The sequence below is a fragment of the Phascolarctos cinereus genome, unplaced genomic scaffold (assembly GCF_003287225.1).
Source record: "Phascolarctos cinereus isolate Bilbo 61053 unplaced genomic scaffold, phaCin_HiC Scaffold_1;HRSCAF=81, whole genome shotgun sequence".
Lineage (NCBI taxonomy): Eukaryota > Metazoa > Chordata > Mammalia > Diprotodontia > Phascolarctidae > Phascolarctos > Phascolarctos cinereus.
The window spans coordinates 202,186,287-202,201,408 of NW_027555514.1; the positions used below are offsets into that span (position 1 = coordinate 202,186,287).

Consider the following 15,122-nt stretch of genomic DNA (forward strand, 5'->3'; position numbering starts at 1 on the left):
GGAAGGCTGATAGTGCTGGAAACTTGCTGTCATTGGATCTGGGTTGAAGGGGAAAAAATGTATTCGTTTTGAAGGGTGTGAAGTCTTCTGGACTTGTGGAGAGGTGGGAGGACTGTGGGACAGGGTGGGGTAAGAGTGTGTAGATTAGGATTTAGGAAGGTGGGGGGAGAGAATAAGAGAGGGATTTTTACAAGGGTGGGTAGAATAAGGAATAGGAGGGTATGGGGAGAGGATAAAGTAAGAGAGATAGGATAAAAAGACACTGAGAAGGACAACAGTGAGTAAAAATAAGATGGAGAGAAATTCACAAATAGTAATTGTAATTTTGAATGTCAGTGGGATGAAGTCACTCATAAAATGGAAATATATAGCAGAATGGATTAAAAATCAGAATCCAACAATGTTGCTTACAAGAAACACATTAAATAAGGAGAGATACACATGGGATTTAAAGTGGAGGGTTGTAGTAGAATTTATTATTCTTCAGCTGAGGCAAAAAAGGCAATGTTAGCAATTATGATCTCACACAAAGTTAATGCAAAAATAGATTTAATTAAAAGAGATAACTAGGGTAACTACATTTCAATGAAAGGTACCATAGACAATGAAGCAATGTCAGTACTGAAGTTCAATGCGCCAAATACTATGGCATCTAAATTTTTTAAAGTTAAAGGAATTACAGGTGGAGATAGATGGCAGGACTATAATAGTGGAGGACTTTAATCTTCCCCTCTAAAAACTAGATAAATCTTCCTAAAAAATAAATAAGAAGTCAAGGAAGTGAATAGAATTTTAGATAAGCTAGGTATAACAGATATGTGGAGAGAATCAAATGGAAATAGAAAGGTATACACCTTTTTTTTAGTGGTTCATGGTACCTTTACAAAGATTGACCATATATTAGAACATAAAAATTTTATAGTTAAAAGCAGAAAAATCAAATGCATCCTATTGAGATGATAATGCAATAAAAATTATATTTAATAAGGAACCAAGGAAACAGACTAAAAATTAATTGGAGATTAAACAACCTAATTTTAAGGAATGAGTGGGTTAAAGAATGAATCATAGAAACAATGAATAATTTCATTAAAGAGAATGACAATAATGAGACAACATATCAAGACCTATAGTATACAGCAAAAGCAGTGATGAGGGGAAAATGTATATCTCTAAAATGCTTACATCAATAAAATAAAGAGCAGACCAATGAATGCAATTTTAAAAAACTAGAAAAAGAATAACTAAAAATCCTCTATTAAACACTAAACTGGAAATCCTAAAAATTACAGGTGAATGTAAAAAAAATTACTGAATTAATAAATAAAACTGGGAAATTAAAAAAATTATAATTAAAAAAACAATAAAATAGATAAAGCATTGGTTAATTTGATTTTTGTTTTAGGCAGTTGGGGTTAAGTGAGTTGCCCAGGGTCACACAGCTAAGGTTAATTTGATTTTTAAAAAGAGAAAACAAAACTAAATCACTAGCATTAAAAATGAAAAGGGAGTGAATATACCACTAATGAAGAAGAAATTAAAGGAATTATAAGGACTTAATTTGCTCAATTATATGCTACAAATTTAACAATTTAAGTGAAATGGATGAATATTTACAAAAATATAACCTAGATTATCAGAAGATGAAATAGAATATCTAAATAGACCTATTTTAGAAAAAGAAATTGAACAAGCCATACATGAGCTTCCTAAGAAAAAAACACCAGTGAATTCTGTCAAAAATTTAAAGATCAACTAATTCCAATATTAAATAATTTGGAATGATAGGCAAAGAAAGGATCCTACCAAGCTCCTTTTATGAAACAAATATGATACTGATATCTAAACTCAGGAAGAGTAAAAACAGAAAGAAAATTATAGGCCAATTTCATTAATGAATATGGATGCAAAATCCTAAGTAAAATACTAGCTAAATGATTACAACAATTATTGTTATAAAGATTATACTTTATGACCAAGTGGGATTTATACCAACAATGCAGGCATGGTTTGACATAAGGACAGCTATTAACATAATTGGTTATATCAGTAATAAAAGTTTTTAAAATCACATGATTATATCAATAGATGCAGAAAAAGTTTTGATAAAGCACAACACTGATTTCTGTTAAAAAAAACCATTTGAAAGTATGGATTGTTCCTTAAATTGATGGGGAAAAAAGGATTTATTTAAAACCATCAGCAAGCATTATTTGTAATAGGGATGAACTAGAAGCCTTGCAGTAAGATCAGGTGTGAAACAAGGTACCCACTGTCATCAATATGATTCAGTATTGTATTGGAAGTCCTAGCAATAGCAATAAGAGAAGAAAAAGAAATAGAAGGAATCAGAATAAGAAATAAGATAATAAAACTATCCCTTTTTGAAGACAATATGATGATATACTTGAAAAATCCCAAAGACTCAACTAACTAGTTAGTTGAAACAGTTAATACTTTTAGCAAAGTAGTAGGATATAAAGCAGATCCACATAAATCATGAGCATTCCTATATATCACAAACAAAACCTTGCAAGAAGAGATACCCCATTTAAAATAATGCTAGACAATATAAAATAACTAGGAGTATATTTTCCAAAACAAACACAGGAGTTATATGAATGTAATTATGAACCACTTTTTAAAATAAAAATAAAGCCTGATTTAAATGATTTGTGAAAAATTAATTCATGGGTGGACAGAGCCAATATAATAAGATGACAATTCTACCTAAATTTATTCAATGCCATCCCAATTAAATTACCCAAAAAAGTTTGAGCTAAAAAAAGTACAATTCATTTGAAGAAAACAAAAGATCAAGAATATAAAGAGGATCAATGAAAAAATGTAAAAGAAGGAGGTTTAGTAGTACCAGATCTTAAACTATATTACAAGGTAGTAATTATCAAAATTATCTGGCTAAGAAATAGAAAGGGAGATCAATGGAATAAGGCAGACGTAAAATTTACAGCAGCAAATAAACATAATAACCTTGTATTTGACAAGTGTAAAGACTTAAGATTTTGGGATAAGAATTCATTATTTGATAAAATTGTTGGGAAAACTAGAAAGCAGCCTGACAGAAATTGGGCACAGACCAATATTTTATACCATTTACCAAGATAAGGTCAAAATGGATACATGACCTAGATATACCAAGAGATGTTACAAGAAAATTTGAGTACATGGAACATATTACTTATCAGATTTATGGGTAACTGAACAATTTATGAATAAACAAGAGAAAGAGGGCAAAGTGAGGTTTAAATTGGATAATTTTGATTACATTAATTTAAAAAGGTTTTGTACGAATAAAACAAATGTAGCCAAGATCAGAAGAAAAAACAAAATCTGGAAAAAATTTCATAGGCTGTTTCTCAGATAAAGGTCCCATATCTCAAATATATATAAAGAACTTAGTCAAATCTATAAGAATATAAGTCATTCCTCAATTGATAAATGGTCAAAGGATATAAACAGGTAGTTTTTCAATGAAGAAATCAAAACAATTTATAGTCATGTGAAAAAATGCTCTAAATCAGTATTGATTAGAGAAATGCAAATTTAAATGACCTTGAGATATCATTTTACACCTAAAAGATTGGCTGAAATGATTGAAGTTTGGAGGTGATGTGGAAAAATTGGGACACTAATTCATTGTTGGTGGAATTGTGAACTGATCCAACCATTTTGGAGAGCAATCAGGAATTATGTCAAAAAGTTATTAAACTGCCCATATCCCTTTGACCCAGTGATGTCACTACTAGGTCTATTTTCAAAGATGATTAGGGAAAAAGAAAAAGAACCTGTATTTTCTAAAATATTTATAAAAGCTCTCTTTGTGGTTGTAAAGAATTAGAAATTGGGAGGATATCCATCAATTATGGAATGGCTGAACAAGTTATGGTATATGATTGTGGTGAAATACTACTGTGCTATAAGAAATGATGAGCTTGATGATCTTTGAAAAACATGGATAGACTTGCACGAAATAATGAAGAGCAAAATGAATGGAATTAAGACAACATTGTATACAGTGAGAGCAATATTATTTTAAGAACAACTTTAAGTGAATAAATAATTTTGACCATTATAAATAACCAAATCAACTACAAAGGACATATAGAGGAAGAAGCTATGTGCATCCAGAGAAAGAACCAATAAATAGAAGTATGTATAGAATGATTTTCCATACCTATAGATATAGACACACATACATGTTTGTATCTAATGGTAGCCATCTTTATGGCAAAGTGGGGGGAAGGAAGAAAAAAAGACATTTACGTGATATCTTTATTATATATTTAAAAGGAATAGCGAGTTGTACTTAATAGATTTGGCAAGGTGGGGGGAAGGAAGAAAAAAAGACATTTACATGATATCTTTATTATATATTTAAAAGGAATAGCAAGTTGTACTTAATAGACTTGCACTTAATGTGCAGTCATCTTTTTTTTAATACTATGCTATTGAAATGCTTGTTTTATTCCATAAATTAAAAATAAAAGAAATTTTTTAAAAAGTACATTGTGCACATATTCCCTCCATCCTCCCAGCCAGTTGTAAAACATTTACCAGCAAATCTTTGTATATAAGTGTATATGGATATGGATATATACACACATATATAAATTCACACAAAAAATTATAAAACACTTTAATTTCACATAAATAATAGAGAGTCAGATTTGTATTTCATAGAAGATACTGTTTTGATAATGGATGTGAATATGTTACCAGATTTTGAACATTCTCCAACTTCTAAGATGTGCAATACCTGGAAAGAATGTAAGAAGGCAGAAGGTAGCAAAAATTGTAATGAACTATTTAAACTTTTATTTATTTTATTTATAATTCTGGCACTGACACTTTTTAAAAAGATTTAAAGTTTATGTAAAGATTTAACTTCAACAAAACATCACAAGACAATTAAGTTTACATCACTTAGATTCTTTGATATATACACTTAAGTATGCTATAAGCTTGAATGAATATAAAGGAAATGGAAACTATATACCACTATTAAAAGATATTCATAATATGAAGTCTGGCAGTACATATTCATATTAGATTTCCTATGATATAGTAAGTGTTCAATGATACAGCATGCACTTGGGAGTTAAAATATTTCTTGAAATATCTTAAGAATAGCACAAAACTATTTTTGATTGATTTTAAATGAATATTACAGACTTTGAATATAAATCTGAATAATTGTTACATCTAAAAGATATTACAACAAGAGAAATAGTCAAAAAAATTTCTAGGAAAACAGTTTGGGCATTTATAATATCAATTTATCTTCTTTTTTCCTTTTTAAGTGTCGGTTTTCTTTCATTTTTTCCATAAAAAGACATGATGTAAAACTGGTAAATATTTCAAAATAATGAAACCTTGGTTTTCTATTTTAAGAATATCATATGCTATTTGGTATTATACTCTGCATCAGTGGAAGGAATACCCATATTGATGAAATCACAGATCCATTAAAATATTGAAGTAAGTCATGTTAATTTCTACTACTCTTATTTACATTGATTTAACAATTTCAACCATGAGCCTAACCATCTAAAACCAAAGTGTGAAAAAATAAAACCAAAGAAAGCTTACCACATTGCAAATTATATAAACCAAGTCACTGAAGTCCAACAGATTATGTATTCAATAAAAGTAAAAGATTTGTAGCAATTATTTGGATAAAATACTCTTTTTTGATTTTGATACTTTTGAACATCATTAACACTGATACAAAAGACCACAGTGATCATTATTGGCACATATAGTACTCCTTTTCTAAGTGTCAGCATACACTATACAGTTAATAATGACAAATTGTTTAATTTCTTACACTTTTTACACTTTTTACTCTTTTGGAAGACAGTGACAAGAGAATGCTAACATCAGAGAAGAGCTTATTTTGCTGACATTCAAAAGACTGCTACAACCTAAATTATATCATAAATTAAGGTTGACATTAGGGTACAAAGCTTGATTTTTAAAAGATCAATATTTCTGCACACAAAACAAAGCTTTGTAATTTATACAGAGAACAATTCAGAGTCATTTTTGTAGGCAGCAGCTACACACAAGCTCTGTTACCTGCAATTACATTTTCCATTAAATATTTTGCTTTTATAGCACATACTGTTACATACTTGTATGATACAGAAAACTCTGCAACAACTACAACAAATTGAGATTTGGTTACTAGAAATTTGTTGCAATTCTTTTTTAGTACTTGGTAGATCTTGAAACACATTTAACAAATTGGAAAATCATAAAATGTTGACTCATGGGAAAATATCTTCTCAATTTTATGCCATAATATTGTCATAATTCTAAATGCTCTAAATATTTTCCACAAAATTGATTAAAACATTCAGAAACTAACATAAAGTTATGAACAAATGTTTCCATTTCCCAAATTGTGTATGGAGTACATTTTGTAGAATAATTATTTTTCACATTATTTTTGAGTTTTTAAAATGAAGTTTCACCATTTTTATAAACTTATGTGCAACTACTTACTTCTTTTTCCTTGATAACAATTTCCTCTACGTAACAGATTTTAAAGGGTGATGAAAATGAAAAAGACCTAATTTATGATTCTTTGCTTCAATTTATTTTTTCCTTTTCTTATAATTTAAAAGGGCCTGTTATATCAAATATACTCATATAAAGTTCATTGAGAGAAATAAAATTACAGAGAAATATTTTGTGGTGTGTAGAGCTTACAAATTATCTCCTAGGAAAAAGATATAAAAACCATCAGGCAAATCTATTTCAAGCTAGTTTTGAGGAGACCATCTATAGAACAAAAAATAGTGTCTCCTGCAGATTATTCAAGAATTATGATTTCAAACAAATGATATAGCTCAGTCAGAAGCAAAAAACTGAAATATCATTATATTATAATGTAATAATTCTATTAAAATATATTCACTTTTATCTCTTTTCTAATTAGTTTCAAAGCAGCTGAATTTGAACTAAGCAGTTTCAAAGCAGTAAAATTTGAAACAGCAGGGATTTTACCCTCTTCTTGAGCTGAATCACAATGCATCAGAATTAAATATATATCTTTTAGAAAGAAATTTACATTTTCTTTAAAAAAATTAATAAAATGATTTTGTGCTTAGACATTATTTTTAAGTTAATAAACCAAAATTTTATCATATTATATTAAAAGATGCTACCAACATTATTTGTGGCATTTTTACGTGGAATGCTCTAAAGTATATAGTGTTAGTCATTCTCTTGTAACTAAAAAAAGCATAATATTTAAAAATTCTGTAAAATATAAACTTAATTTTCTTCATATACTACAAATGTTCTCTGAATCAAAAAGCAAAACTCTAATTTTGTAAGGCTCACTTTTCAGGTATTTATTGTATTTTGAAATTACAAATAATTCTCATGTTGTGCCTTAGTCTAGTATCTAAAAATATGTGGAATATCCTCTTTACCTTTATATAAACTGAAAAAAAGGAAGACTTAAGTGCAACACTAGAAGGGGGTGGGGGTGGAAGTACAGGGACAGTAACAAATAAGAAGATAATTAATTTGTTGATTTCAACAACTGCATTTTCATGTGTGTGTGTGTGTGTGTGTGTGTGTGTGTGTGTGTGTGTGAAGATAAGTAGGACATTTCGAACACACACTGCTTTTGGGGAAAAGTGGCAAATCAGTTTGTATAATGAAATAACAAGATTTAGCAAAGCCAAATGCAAATAATTAAAGCAATGTATAGAGACAAACTGGAAAAACTGAGGTGGTTATTTAGATATGTCAGGAAATATTGGGAGAAAATATTGGGAAGAAAACAGGTCAAATGCTTTGTATGTTTTCTACATAAGCTGAATTCACTGAATAACTACAGATCTTCAGGGCAGTCTGACACCATAATTGCCCAATTCTCTACTTTACCAGTGTAGACAAAGGGTAAAAAATATCAAGGGGACAAAATTCTCAATTACATTACATTTTTTTCTGAAAAGAAAAAAACAATGTTAATATGACCACTGAAACAAATGTTAGTATGAGAGTATCACAGTGAGACTAAGATACTAATTACTTTTATTATACAAAATGATGTTGTGATATAATTTTTTTTTCAGATTCAAGACTTTAACCTACATATAAAGTAGCTTAGAGAATGGATATAATTTACCAAATCCTCATTATAAATAACCATGAAAAAAACTGCAAAACATAGAGGATAGGAGCAACTAGGTGACACAGTGGATAGAGCACCAGCCCTGGAGTCAGGAGGACCTGAGTTCAAATCCAGCCTCAGACACATAACACTTACAAGCTGTGTGACCCTGGGCAAGTCACTTAACCCCATTGCCTAGCCAAAAAACAAAACAAAACAAAAGACCAAAAAAAACCCCATGGAGGATAAAAAATATGTCCTATAAGTGTATAGAAACTGGTTTATGCATAAAAATAGCATTGTATTTATACAGGTCTGCTAGCTCTTCCCCATATATATGTACAAGTGATCTCCTATTCACTTTTTACCTTTCCTCACAGAATCCTTAGCATCCTTCAAGATCAAACATAAGGCTTTTCCTGATCTTCTCTTGTCCCCATGGCCCCATCGCTACTCATTCCACCTTGAATTTTTTTTTTTGCATTTGCCAATGTAAATATTTTATCCAATAGTAAAATGCAAACTCCTTCAGGTCAAGGACAATTTTATTTTCATCTCTGTATCTCCAGTGCCTAGCATAGTACCTTGAACATAATAAGCACTTGACAAATGTTTACTGAATTGAACGGAATTATTTCCAAAACATACTTTTGTTTATATTTTCTAAAAATGCAGCAGTACTTTGTAATCATAACTAGCTCCTATGGAGCTGCAAATACATTGTAATTTGAGATGCAGTTGCATGCATACACATTGTGCTGACTTTAACATAACCATAGAAATAAGAGTTCAGGGATAAATGAACAAATCTAGGGTAAGATAAACATAATTGTCAGTCTTTTACTTGTAAGTGACATTTATCAATTGTCTGTTTAAATATTAGATTATCTCTGATAAGGTTAATATTCAACAGCAGACTAATGTCCTGTCTTAAGTTCAGTATAAGACAAAAAAAGAAAACCTCCATCTTGTGGAGCTGTCACAAATTAACAAGGAAAAAATCTAATTGTGAAAGAAATGATATTGTCTACCTCAACTTGGATTTTTCTACTTTCTTTAATTCATGGAACATTAGCCCCATCCAGTGTTTGTAATATATATTCCCTTTGCTAAAAATCAAGTTAACTGTGAATGCTATTTGAGTTAGGTAAACATTATCCAGGCTTTTCAGATTATTAATTTGTAGTTGTACTATTTTAAAAGGACAAATTCCCAAATTACAAAGGTTAAAATATGAAGATGAGAAATCAATGTTATTTAAAGACATTAAACAAATATATTTAAAATAGTGCTATAAATACATTGTTACCTACATCTCATCCACTGACTTATTCAATTACCAATGTCTCATTTTTAGATTGGGAAAGAAAATTTCTAGGTCACGCATAAAAATAAAAATCTTGAACATGAGAAAAATATGGAAGATGTGCAAACCAAAAGCCAACGTATTCCTTAAGAGTAAAAAAAGAGAAGTGGGCATGTTAAAATTTCACAAACCCAACTAAAATAGTAATATACTATCTGGTCACTATAATTAATAATAATAACTCAATGGGGGAAAATCATTTTTAAGGAAATATATATCACTAAAAACAGACTTGTTTATATCACTAACTTTGTGTTACTGTTTCAAAAGTCATCATTTTGATTAAATTAATGGGAGGAAAGATCTGTTAGGAACTATTTGCATAATGCTAATAAAAGAAAAACAAGCAGAACATGAATATCGATAAGCCAGAAGTAATTATCAATTGGTATTTTAGCAACCATAAAAAGTATTTCCTCAAATAGTTGGTGGTCTTATGTTATTTTTTGTTTGTAAATGGGTACCTAAATTATTATTTAATTAGAGAATCCAGTGAAACCCTTTTAATCTTATACTGGCAAATAAAATGCAGTCATCAAACTGTATTAGCTTGTGTGTGCCAGTTTAGGACAGCAAAATTATCCTCAAAAGATTCTAAATGCAGAATCAGTCTATTGCATCTTCTCTTAGAACCTGATTTGGCCTCAAAGAGAAACTCTACTAAACTATAATGGTGAGAAATAGATCTGTATCTTTCTTATAGGAGAGACTCTTTGTACTTTGATATAACTTTAAATAATCTTTTTTAATTAATAGCCATTAATAGGTAAATTATGGTTGATCAAACTGATTTCAGGTATGGCATTTTGGGGAAGTAACACCGCCATATAGCAGCCAAAATCTTTTCATGTAGAAGTAAATCACATTTTAATGTTTTAGATTATTTTCTATTTGCTATATTGTCATAAATATATTAGTCAGGAAATAAGGATGTCAGAGGACTAAATGCATTTTAGACTAATCAGAAACTACCAAATTTTGGCCAAGAATTGGTAGATTAAAATATCTGTGAACCAAATTTCTTATTTCTGCTCCTGAATAAAATTTCTCATATTATTTTTCTAATTATTTTAGAATTATGAAGATATTTAAAACTAGACTGTAAAAAGAACCAAATAAAAGAGAACCAAACCAGAAATAGGATAGTAAAGTCACCAAAAGCTATTATTCTTCCCCCAGAAGATTTTTTTTTAAAGTTTGTATAGGTCAGCAGCTGAAACTTATTCCACATCAGAAGCATCATTGTCAGAAAGATGATAATTGCTTCCCTTCACCCGAATGTATTCTATGTATCTCCCTTCATCAGAATCTAAAGTACCACATGTACATAATTTGTTTTCAAACAATGATTCAATTTCCTCTAGTTTTCTCCCTTTGGTCTCAGGAAGACAACCATAGATGAAAATGAGTCCCAAACCAGCAAATCCAGCATAGAGAAAGAAGGCTCCTGCAATGGAAAACAATACATATAGTCATGAATTAAACTTTTCATTCTAATAAATAGCCAGGTTTCTATGGCCATTTTTGAGGGGAAAATGATAGTATTATTATTAATCAGCACCTACTATAGTTAGTTCCTTTGCATGTGATAGTCAATAAACAATGGTTGAATAAATAAGAGATTGACAGAGAGGTAGAAAAAAGGCTGGACAGAGTATGCCCATGTATGTATATATATTTATGTATGTATGCATGTATGTATTATATATGTGTGTACTTATGTATATATGGAAATAGAGGAAAACAGGTTAATAGAAATCTCTATCATTTCTAATCCCCAAGCACTCTGATTTATCATTAATTTGCTACTGTTATAGAAACTTACCTAAAGTCTAGGATTCTTGTTATACAACCAAAAATGTGCCTGGTTTACTCTGGGTTGTCCTAGTGCTGTGAATGACTAAATTGCCTATATTCCTTTCATGAAGCTATGTCATGAAGGCAACTACATACTAAGCCTAGCTAATAATATTTTATTGCAGTGGTCCATCTTCTCTTCTTATGTAAACCTTTATTGTGTATAACTCAAAGCCCATCCACAATGATAAAAACAAAGACAGGAAAAACCCCCAGAATGCTAAGCTGTGACACAATGTGGTTATGTTGTTTTAGGTTATTTTTAATGCCACCTTTATTACTATATTTATTATTAAACTAAGTACACTCTGATGAAGCAGTTTTCAGGTGCCCTGAAACAGTAATAAATTGAGATCTCTTTGTAAGGGAATTTAACTGAGATTAAAGGAAGTTCATACCTGCATTTCAATTAAGTTTAACTTGGAAACAAATAGGTATTAAGATTGTGAGTTGCCAAAGTCAACCTAAGAGATCAGATTATATCTAAATGTAACATGTTGGACCATTTTAAAGGAAAGTAGCTGGTAAACTCGAATAATTAAATGAATATAGAATCATATGATTTTGAATTAGAGAAGACCTTATATATAATTTAATCCAATCCTGTCATTTTACAGGAGAAGAAATGATATCCAGAGAAATTAAGGGACTTGCTCAGCATCACAGAGTAGGTGATAGAACCATATCATTTTGCTAGGACTAACTAGCTAAATCAAACATGTTATATATGCAGACACAGCATAACCTCAATGCCATAAAAAGTGGAACTCATTCCATATTGAGATTTCTCACTAGCAATTTTGTTGTCATTTCAGTCATGACCAACTTTTCATGATGCTATTTGGGTTTTTCTTGGCAAAGATATTGGAATGGTTTGCCATTTCCTTCTTCAGCTCATTTTGTAAGGCAAACAGGGTTAAGTAACTTGCCCAAGGTCATACAGGTAGTAATTGCTGGAGGCTATATTTGAACTCAGCTCTTCCTGACTCTAGGCCAACCCTAGCTGCCCAGCAATACAATAAATCCCTATAAAAAGACCTACTTCAATGTCTCATTATGACTCAAGGGTGAGCTTGGTTTCACAATAGCCATAGCAGGAAGTATGACCTCTGGTATATTCTACCAAGGTGATGAGGCTTCAAGCAAGGTTCTATTGATGGACACTATTTTCTGAGGATCAAGCCTGTCCCAGTATAGGGAGGTATAGAAGGTTAGCCAACAGGTGTTGAACTGCTAAGCTTTGGTGACTGATAACAAATGAAAATACAAGATAGTTTTTAATTCTTTTCAGCTCTTCCATTTTGTAGTGAAGATAATAGAAATCATACAGTTCTAAGATTGTCTGTATAACCTTTAATTAAATTGCTAATATTTCTAAAGTGCAAATCTTTGAATAACAGTGAGTTGGGAAAAGCCAAAAAGTATCTGTGTTGATATTCTTTCTAAAAATTAAACCTTAAGAAATAAAGAAGTTATAGCTGAATGAAAGAATTATTTATTAGTTTTGCTTAGAGAAGTGAATTTATTGGAGTCAGTTTCACAAAGGCAACAAGAGATATAATTTCACATCATACTTTATCTTCTCAGGTGGTAATATACTACCTCAAGGATAAACTGTGGCTTATGCACCAACATTTGTTGCAGAGGATGGAATAGATAAATTTTGTAAGGAGATCACTGCTGGCAAGATGGCTGCCTGAATGGGAGGCAGATTATCCAATTCCCTAGAGTACAGGGATAACCTGAGGAAGCCCCAAGGTGGCCAGAAAGCCTCAGGATGGTGACCTTGGAAGCCCTTTGGCACTGCAGTAGGCAGCTATGCAGCAAAGTAGAATGGTGCATCACTGTCTTTGTGTGGTGGCCTTTAGACTTTAAACTGCAGTGCTCAAATTGAGACAGCTCAGGTCAAGAGACTTTGAGGACTCTAACATTCTGTTATGAGATAGTAGAAAGTGTCTTGAATTTTCAATGCTCTGTATCTTGAAGATCCATGGAGAGTCTCCCTTAGAAGGTAGAGGTTAGCACAAGAATTGAAGAGCCATAAGGTGAGACAAACAGTCCTCTCCTGTCCACCTAAAAGCATGGAATGGGGTACAGCCTGTTACTCGCACAAAGCCTCTGCTGGAACTTGAGTTAGAGAGAGGAGTAAATCAAATAAGTCACAAAGCAATATAAAAAATAACAGTAAACCTAAAGATCCTCCAAAAGGAGAAAGTAACTGTAATGACAGCATACAGAGGCTCAAAGGAAAACTGGATTTTCCACAAAGATTACATGAATTCCTAGAAGAAATAAAAAAGGAAATGAACGCTCCTGAGGAAAGAACTGACAGGAAAATAAGTAGCTTAGAAGAGTTATAAACCTCATTCAAGAAATGAACTCCCTAAAAACTAGATCAAACAGAAAAAAAAAAACTCCATGAGACAGAAATAACAAAATGAAAACATTTGGAAAAGAAAAAGAAAATTTAAGATATCTGATGTCATAAGAAACTGATCTAGAAAACAGGTCAAGTAGAGCTAATTTAATAATTACTTGACTCAGAGAGGGTGAGGCCAAGATGGCAGAGTAAGGCAGGAACTCACTGGAACTTACCCAAATTCACCTCCAAATAGCTGTAAAATAACAACTCAAATTGAATTCTGGAGCAACAGAACCAACAGAAGACAAAGGTGAAATAATTTTCTAGACTAAGACAACTTAGAATATCAGCAAAAAAGATTTCTCTCACTTGAGTAAAAGGGGAGCAAAGTCTTGTGCAGATGGCATCCAGGCAAGCCAGCAGCAGGCAGTACCTCAGCATGGTAGCAGTGAGGCCCCTTGCCCTGGGACAGGTCAACACAGAGTCACTATGCTCCTACAACAGACTAGCAATGAAGCCCTGTGCCTTGGTGCAAGAAACATGTCAGTGCTCCATCCACCCCAGGAGCAGAGCCCAGTTTTAACATAAAGTAAAAGTCACAAAATAGGCTGGAAAATGAGCAAGGGAAAAAAAAACACCTGACCATAGAAAGTTACTATGATGACAAGGTAGATCAAAACACAAACTCAGAAGACAAAAATTGTCAAAATGGCTACATGCAAAGCCTCAAAGAAAAATGAGATTGGTCTCAAGCCCAAAAACAACTCCTGGGAGAGCTCACAAAGGATTTTAAAAATCAAATAAGAGAGGCAGAAAAAACTGATTAAAGAAGTGAGAATGGTGCAAAAAAAAATCATGAAAAAAAAGAGTCAACAGCTTGGTAAAGGAAGCACAAAAAATGGAAAAGAGTGTGCAAAAATTCACTGAAGAAAACAACTTCTTGAAAAGTAGAATTGGCCAAGGGGAAAAGGAGGTACAAGAATTTGCTAAAGAAAATAATTCCATAGAAATTAGAATAGGGCAAATGGCAGCTAATGACTCCCTGAGACATCAAGAAACAATCAACCAAAATAAAAAGAAGAAAAAAACAAGAAGAAAATGTAAAATAGGTAATTGTAAAAATCCTGACCTGGAAAATACATTGAAGAGATATTATTTAAGGATTATTGGACTACCTGAAAGCCATGATAAAAAAAAAAAGTTGAGAAACCATATTTCAAGTTTTATCAGGGAAAAACTACGCTGATATCCTAGAAGCAGAGGGTAAAATAGAGATTGAAAGAGATCCCCAAGTGATAACTCTCAGAAATATTATAGCCAAATTCCAAAGCTCCCAGGTCAACGAGAAAATATTGCAAGTAGCCAGAAAGAAACAATTCAAATAT

General features: G+C 31.5%; 1 protein-coding gene across 1 annotated transcript in view; it reads right to left on the reverse strand.

Annotated features, from left to right (window-relative positions):
• Positions 1-4,824: 4,824 nt before the first annotated feature.
• Positions 4,825-15,122, reverse strand: part of SLC2A13 (solute carrier family 2 member 13) — a 224,377-nt gene continuing 214,079 nt past the window's right edge. The window contains exon 10 of the mRNA XM_020973712.2: positions 4,825-10,965. Coding sequence (XP_020829371.1) covers positions 10,739-10,965 — 227 coding nt within the window. The 3' untranslated portion in view covers positions 4,825-10,738. The remainder of the gene's footprint in view (positions 10,966-15,122) is intronic.